At 34.9% G+C, this 7877-nt stretch overlaps 2 protein-coding genes across 2 annotated transcripts; one reads left to right on the top strand and one right to left on the bottom strand.

Moving 5' to 3' along the window:
• Positions 1 to 1409: 1409 nt before the first annotated feature.
• On the bottom strand, positions 1410 to 2989 carry LOC113073852 (protein UXT). Its single transcript, XM_026246604.1, has 6 exons — positions 2720 to 2989; positions 2350 to 2431; positions 2097 to 2164; positions 1892 to 1999; positions 1709 to 1772; positions 1410 to 1629 (listed from the first exon to the last, which is right to left on the bottom strand). The coding sequence occupies exons 1-6, from the start codon at positions 2785 to 2787 to the stop codon at positions 1567 to 1569; spliced, it is 453 nt and encodes a 150-aa protein (XP_026102389.1). The 5' UTR covers positions 2788 to 2989; the 3' UTR covers positions 1410 to 1566.
• Positions 2990 to 3424: 435 nt separating this feature from the next.
• LOC113073850 (ER membrane protein complex subunit 3-like) lies at positions 3425 to 7824 on the top strand. The gene is made up of 8 exons (XM_026246601.1): positions 3425 to 3784; positions 4521 to 4578; positions 4680 to 4773; positions 4839 to 4943; positions 6069 to 6150; positions 6231 to 6310; positions 6537 to 6619; positions 7182 to 7824. Exons 1-8 carry the CDS (start codon positions 3630 to 3632, stop codon positions 7284 to 7286), a joined length of 762 nt encoding a protein of 253 aa, XP_026102386.1. The 5' UTR covers positions 3425 to 3629; the 3' UTR covers positions 7287 to 7824.
• Positions 7825 to 7877: the final 53 nt, after the last annotated feature.

A 7877-nucleotide genomic window follows, 5' to 3' on the forward strand; every position in this document is an offset into this window, starting at 1 on the left:
ATAGTCGCGTGACAGACACATGCTCATGATGCTCGTATGCGTTTGCAGTACACAAGCCAAGGATGGTTAAGACAGCTGACTCCAGTGTGACCCTCTCTCTCTCTCACACACACACACACACACACACATGCAAAACTCCGCATTTGAACAGTCAATAGCAAATACTTAAACTAATAAACAAAACATACAGTAGATGATTCAGAAGCGGCATCATTGTTGTAGCAAAGTCAGAATTACCTCCTCTCCTAGGTTCATGAAACGGTCATCCATCAAAATGCGTTGTTGTTCTGTTTTAAGTAATCTTAAAGATTCCTGCATGCATCTACTTTTGGAAGGCCAAATAAAGTGTTTTTGCTTTCACCTAGAAACACATAGCATCTCCCTGACATGACTGCTTCAACGCTAACTGTGTTACTGAAACCACGTCTTCTTTCTTTGCGTGAACATTTGGGCAGCATTACGCAAATATTTCCACATAGTGACACGTGTTTGAATGAGCCATTTTGGGGGGCGTGGCAGTTTTAACTTTGATAAAGTATATCTCTTTTGGTTTGAGACTTTAGTCTTTGCAGATTTACAGATCTTCTTTATGCACCAAAAACGTGTCACAGTCCAAAGAGAAAGGAAAATTGAAATGGCCTCATATGACCCCTTTAAATTTTAATCACTGAAAACTTCTGACTTAGTATAAAATCAAAATAATGTCAAGCATACATACTGCATAGGTAAAACAATAATACAGCAAGCATAAATCATCTTTTATTTGATGCGCTGGAAATCATATGTACAAAAAAGTTCCATCTAAATCCTGAATTATATATCATTTCAAAACGTAAAATCTATAATTCCACAGCCAGTGCTGACAATGTCACATTATAATGATTGTATAGTGTGACATTGTGCCCAAATGCGGCAGCGAGTCTTTGTACAAAGAAAATAATCTATTTCAGGAAGCTAGTCTTTCAGTGCTGCCACAATTCAACATCCAGTTTCCATGGCAACTGTTACTAGTGTGACAGGGTAGCCGTCACATGGATGCTGCAGAACCTTAAATTAACCACCGTCTTCATCAATCAGAACAGCTAAAATAGTTAAATTAATAATCGATTAATTGCCACGTAATTCAATGAAGGTGCAATCTTGAATCCCAAATGAAGCACACACGCAGTTTGATAGCATTTTATCGAACGCCATACTCATAGACCGGATGAAGAACTGATTATGTGGACAGGGTAATCTTTACATAGTTTGTGTTCTTATCATTTATAGATTCAACTAACTATTTTTTTTCCATTGACTTATATTAATCTTATATGAAGAAGTTTATATAGGTCATGTGTTAATGTATTGTGTGTATAGTGATATAATTATTTAAAATGATCACAATGACACTGACAGTTGTACCGAAAATGTATTTATTCAGCAAACTTTTCAAAACAACAGTATAACCTGTTAAAAGGCAATGTTCATCTGAGCCTGGCTGCCATAAAGTTCACACTTTTTGAAACAAACATTTACAGTCATATGTGCAAATGTATTACAATGTGCTGTGTTTGGTGTACTGTACTAAAACACCTCTCTCCTTCTGTCCTCTGGAAGATCTTTCAGACCTTGCAATTCCCTTAAACCCTGTGAAAAAAAAAACAGTTTTTTTAAGCATCACAATGAACTGAAAAAGTACAAGTAAGTACATTTTTATAATTTGTACCTCCAAAACCATGCGAATGTTGGCCTTTATCTTTGCTGCATCTTTGGTAAGGACCTCAGTATACCTGAAATTTTCAAGTAATGATGAATGTTTGAACATCGCACGGGAAAAATATTTAAAAAGGCATACATGCACATTTCAAAAAAATCAAAAACCAAAAGATAAAACCAAATCCTCTCTTACTCTGTTAGCTGATTAGTCTTCTTTTCTATGAACTTTAAAGCCTCTGCATGTGTGAATTCGACAAAGAATCCATACCCAACTGCCACATATATTTTTGATGCATCAGGTCTAAAAAGGAATGATTTCTTTATGAGTTTGCCCTTCATAAATGTTGAGACAGAGGCATTGACGCACAGTACACAAACAACAGACCTCCAATACTTACACGTGAGCCTGCACATAGAAATTGCAGCCAAGGTCAACCTCAGTTTTGAGTTCCTTGCTGTCAGTTTCCTAAAGATAAATAAAATACAGCAAAAGCAACATATTATAATACACATCATCACTCAATACAGAATCAGAGCAAGAAAACGACAGAGACGGGAAGTAACAAATTCAAACAGAGATTGGCAATGTTACATAGCAAAAATAAATAAATAAATGATTAAATAAATTAAAAAAGGACAGAGGTAAAATACCTGAATACTTTTAATTGTGTTCTGTAGCTGAAGGTATTGTGCTATTTTCTCATACATGGCATCTCTTTGCTCCAATACTTTCCTGTCAGAATTAAAACAGTAGAAGATCATTTTTATCCATCAGTTTTTATATATATTTGTCTCAATATATATATATATATATATAGAGAGAGAGAGAGAGAGAGAGAGAGAGAGAGAGAGTTTACATATACATATAACATTTCATATATGTTATGTTATACATTTCAAATGATACCTGGTTACAACGATAGATCATATTTAAAGAAATCATGGGATTACCATGGTTCAAACATGTAAACATGATTATAGCATTGCTATTTCAGGGTGTATCTTAGGCGATGATACTTACTGTAAGTCTATTTTCAATACTTCATTGATAAACGTCTCATACTGCAAGACTTTCGCCCCAGGAGTCATGATATCAGAAAAAAGATGGTTGCGATATTTATTTTATCTTAATCTGTTTCTAATATTAACGTGCATCAGAAATCGATTCAGCGACAAAAAGATTAGTGTTGACAAATTAATTAGTTTTAATAGAAAATGCTCGACTGTGTGAAGCTAACCTGCTTTCAATCTGTCACGTGGCTCTCCACTTGTTTACAAGATACACGGAAACGTCTTCGAGACCGGAAATTGCGTTAAACTAACTTGTTTTTTAAGGGAGAAATATATATATTTATACATATATAAATATATATAAATACAAGTCCATCATTCTAGTTAAAATAAAATAAAAACAAAACGTAAATATCTCACAGTTCAAAGTAGTGAAGGGAAGTGCGACTCATTTGCTATGAATAAGCTCTTTTAAACAATTCGTCTTAAAGAGCAAGTTAAAAACGTTTATTTTACGATATGACGTTACCCCCGACTCATATGTTCAAAACGTGAAATAAAACTGTTAATATGAAAAACATTATTACTTACTTTCAAACTATTTCTATTGCGTTAACGAGTTAAAACTGTCATGTTCAAAAGAGACTCGGTTCAGTGAGGACTCGATAAGCACGAATCGATTCAACGGATTCATTTAATAGATTCGAGTCAAGAATAGAAATTCGCTACAAGCTCAAAGGTCAAAAAAGCAGCTGTTCCATGTGGATAGGGCGCATGTTCATGCTGCAATGTGTCGCTACTGTCGTATAAAAGTGCAGTAGTTTTACCATAGTTTGACTTTTCTTCATTTTTTTTATTTTATTTGAATATTAATATAAATTTGTGTCAGATAGTTGTAGAGGATAGTTTTGGTGTAGGAAATGGCAGGTCCAGAGCTGCTGCTCGACTCTAGTATTCGCCTGTGGGTCGTTTTGCCCATAGTCTTTATCACATTCTTCGTCGGAGTTTTGCGGCATTACGTCACTCGATTGATTCATAACGACAAGAAAGTGGATCTGCAGCAGGTGTCCGACAGGTGAGATACTGTACATGCAGGTGTTTAACCAAAAACATGGTATCAGACTCACATATATAGACTACTGTAATTCTATAAAAAATACCATCGATAAAAATTCTAATTATATTCAATACATGATTGTAATAAAAATAATAATTAACCTAAAACGATACCTGTGTTTATCTTTATGAAGTTGTCTTGGCAGAATATAAATGAATGAAATGTTTTTTCTTAAAATCTTGTTTAATTATATTAATGCTACATTTTGCTTTAAAAAATATTGACAAATATACAAATGTTGTCAGTCTTTGTAAAGTTGTTCTGGCAAAATTAAAAGTTTTGATTGCAGATTAAACAATATTTTCAGTATTGGTTAGAAATACTGTATGCAAGTATGTATTCTGGATATCAGGGAATAAACAGGTATAATGAATTATGCAATATCCATTTTAATTCAAAAGAAGACATTTCCTAAATTCTGAAAGCCCAAAATATGTTCATTAGCTTTTTTTTTTATTTGCCCCAATTACAAAATATGAAAATAAAAACAATACGTTTGTTTTATTTCTTGCAAGAATATTAAATACTAGGCAAGTTCTTAAGATTATAATTATTTAGAACTTCAGGAAAAAAATTTAAGGAAGGAAGGCTTTATAATAATCTCATTGGAACTGTTGCAGTTTATACATAATCGTTGCAAGTTATTTTGTTAATAAATATCCATTTATCCATTTTAATTCATTTAAAATCACAGCCAGGTGTTGCTGCGCAGCCGCATCCTGAGAGAAAATGGAAAATATCTTCCCAAACAGGTATTAATTACTTTATGAATAACAGTTCCCAGTATATTTTCATGGAATAAACATATAAAACTCAGTTTCTCTCAATGATCAATAATGCTGTTCCATTTCAGTCATTTGCCATGCGAAAACACTATTTCAACAACCCTGAGACTGGATTCTTTAAGAAGGTCAAAAGAAAGGTGGTACCCAAAAACCCCATGACTGGTAAGTGCTACTTTAACATATGGCTTCCTGTGCTTCATCATAACATCGTGCATCTTCTGTCCCAGACACCAGCATGTTGACGGACATGATGAAAGGGAACCTGACCAATGTGCTGCCAATGATTCTGATTGGAGGATGGATCAACTGGGCCTTTTCTGGCTTTGTCACAAGTAAGAGCATTTGTTATCTGTCAGAATTAGAGGAATAGTTCATGTAGAGTTTGTTTCTTCTTGGGAACAGATTTGGAGAGTGAATGGGTGCCATCGGAATGAGTGTCCAAACAGCTGATAAAAACATCACAAGCAGGCCGAACTGACAACTCCAGTCCCTCAAATAGTAATGTCTTGTGAAAAAGCTTCATGTTTGTACCATTTGCATCTTTAAACCATTGCTGTAGTCCATAATCTACAGTAACGCTTCCTTGGGTGAAGAAAATTCATGCTCATTGTGGAAAAGTGGTATTATGGATAGAAAACTTATTTTAGCTGAAAGTCAATGATTTAAAGTTAAAAACTTCTTAATGATTAATTTGTTTCTTGCAAAAGCACAGCTTTTTGTTTTGATGGACTAGAGAAGGTTACTGTGATGTCTTTAACAGCTGTTTGGACTCTCATTCTGACGGCACCCATTCACTGCAGACGATCCATTGGTGAGCAAGTGATGAAAGGATACAATTCTCCAAATCTGTTCCCATGAAGGAACACACTCATCTACATCTTGGAAGGCCTCAGGGTGAGTAAATGTTCAGCAAATGTAAATTTTTGGGAGAGCAACTCCCTTAAAACTATAAACTAGAAAAAGGATCTATTGAGCCTGTGTGAATGTGGTTTTCTTTCTAAAACAATTATTTGTAAGTGTGATTAAATTCAGGGGTGTAGGTAGCATCTGAAATGTGAAGGGAGACATTCTAAACCTTAACAGCCGGCTCATGAATTTTAATTGGGTGATGTAACGTTTGGCCAGTACATTCATAACTCATTTTCTGAAAGGCAGACGTGGGTAAGTGGGCTCCCACCGTAGTAGGATTACCACTTACGTGTTTGTTCAGTCCACTGCTGATGCAAGGCTTCTGTTCTCTCTTAAAGCAGCTACTTTAGCTTTTTCTCTGTGTTACAAATCAAAAATACAATGACTTTTAAAGGATGACTTTAAAATGGCAAAAGTTGTAGTGGCTGCTGTTTATCTAAGTGAATCTCAAGTGAACGTTATCTGAAAAAATTCTACTTGCAAGAGTTTAAAATTTAAATGAATTGTTACCAAAGTCGTTTTTTCTGTGCTGCTTGTTTCCCCTTCAGCTAAAGTTCCCTTTCCTCTGACTCTGAGATTCAAGCCTATGTTACAGAGAGGAATTGAGCTGATCTCTCTAGATGCATCCTGGTACAGTATTCACATGTGATGTGTTTTATTTGTTGCCAGAAGCTGAAACTGAATAAAATCTGAATGTATTACTCGTATAGGGTCAGTTCAGCATCATGGTATTTTCTCAATGTGTTTGGCCTCAGAAGCATGTACACCCTCATTCTTGGACAAGACAATGGTTAGTTGTTTTTGTTTCTGATATTTAGACCTTTTTATGACTGATTATTTTATTTTAATATAATGAAATGAGTCAGATAATTTATTGAATATTGATAGATTTAATTAATATACAATTACCTAATGTGTTGTATTGTATTTAAAGCTATTAAAATTGACAAATGTGAAACTGAGATTTTCTCAGCTATTTAAAGCAAAAGTTTGTTTTATTATTGTTTTGTTTTCAGCTGCAGATCAATCAAGAATTATGCAGGATCAAATGACGGGAGCCGCTATGGCGATGCCTCCTGATCCTAATAAAGCATTTAAGGCGAGTAGAACATCATTTGCATAAATTAAACCATTTCTATGTGACGTGAATCATTCTCAGTGTATGCATTTATTCTGGGACAAACCTGCACATCTAAGAAAAACACATGCCAGCAGTTATTTGTGTTTAACACAAAATTTAGTTGAAGTCAATTTTTCTTGGGAATTCAGCGCCTACAGCCCCAGTGGACAGATGATGCATGCCCCAGCAGTGCCAATGTGGAAACGTGGTTGTTTTAATTTCATAATACATAATTACGAAACCTTAACCGTTGCCGTTTTGAAGCTCACATAATTACAGGACTATGAAAACATTATATTTCTTGAGGAATGCAGATTCAGTGTTGGTTGAGTTAATATAGTCCTCAAACTGGAATAATGATATACTTGGAGAGAGAGATAATGTGGTCATCATTTACTGACCCTCATGCTCTTGTTGTAAACACATATGGCTTTCTTTCTCCTGCAGAACACAAAAGGAGGTGTTTAGCAAAATGTTCACACTCTGCTCAGATGTGTAAAGCTGTGCAATGCTCTAAATGTATTTATTCGCGTTGTTTCAGAGCGAGTGGGAAGCTCTGGAGATTGTGGAGCACAGATGGGCCCTTGAGAACGTAGAGGAGGAACTCATGTGTCAGGATCTGAACTTCAGAGGACTCTTTAGTTAAGAACTACAGTAAAAACATCCCTGTTTTGACGAGATGTGGTTCTTAACACACGACTAATAGACTTCAGTGATCCTGATAGTGTTTCGTTTGTCCTGCAAAGCATCTACAATTTGTTTTTGTGAACTGTGAGTGTTGCACATGAACATTTAATTTCTTGTAAAACTGTGTAGATCTACATTTTACCAGAGATGTTCGTATTCAGAATTTCTCATGTCTTAATTGTCTGTTTACGTGTGAAGTGATGCCTTGAAATATATTTTTGGGTTAGCCGTTTCTAAAGTGTTCTTAAAATGTCAGTTTAGTTTTCATCTTTGATTTAAACGGTCTCTATCCGGCAGATTTCTTCTAGTGTGGTTTGTAATTATTATAACAAGTTCTTTATTTACAAGCCATTATTTCAGTCAGAGAGATATTATAACAGCAAATTGAATGTCAAACTGATACTATTTTGGTAACTGTACAAGAGATATTTAATAAACATTATATGGAACCCTAAGGTGAGGAGGAAATCAGTTTGTACTCGTGTCTTTGATTGAATCAGACGAGAGGAAATGGTTGGTTTGGATAATTTTTGTGAATCACTCAGAGGTG

This window comes from Carassius auratus, unplaced genomic scaffold (assembly GCF_003368295.1).
Source record: "Carassius auratus strain Wakin unplaced genomic scaffold, ASM336829v1 scaf_tig00013075, whole genome shotgun sequence".
Lineage (NCBI taxonomy): Eukaryota > Metazoa > Chordata > Actinopteri > Cypriniformes > Cyprinidae > Carassius > Carassius auratus.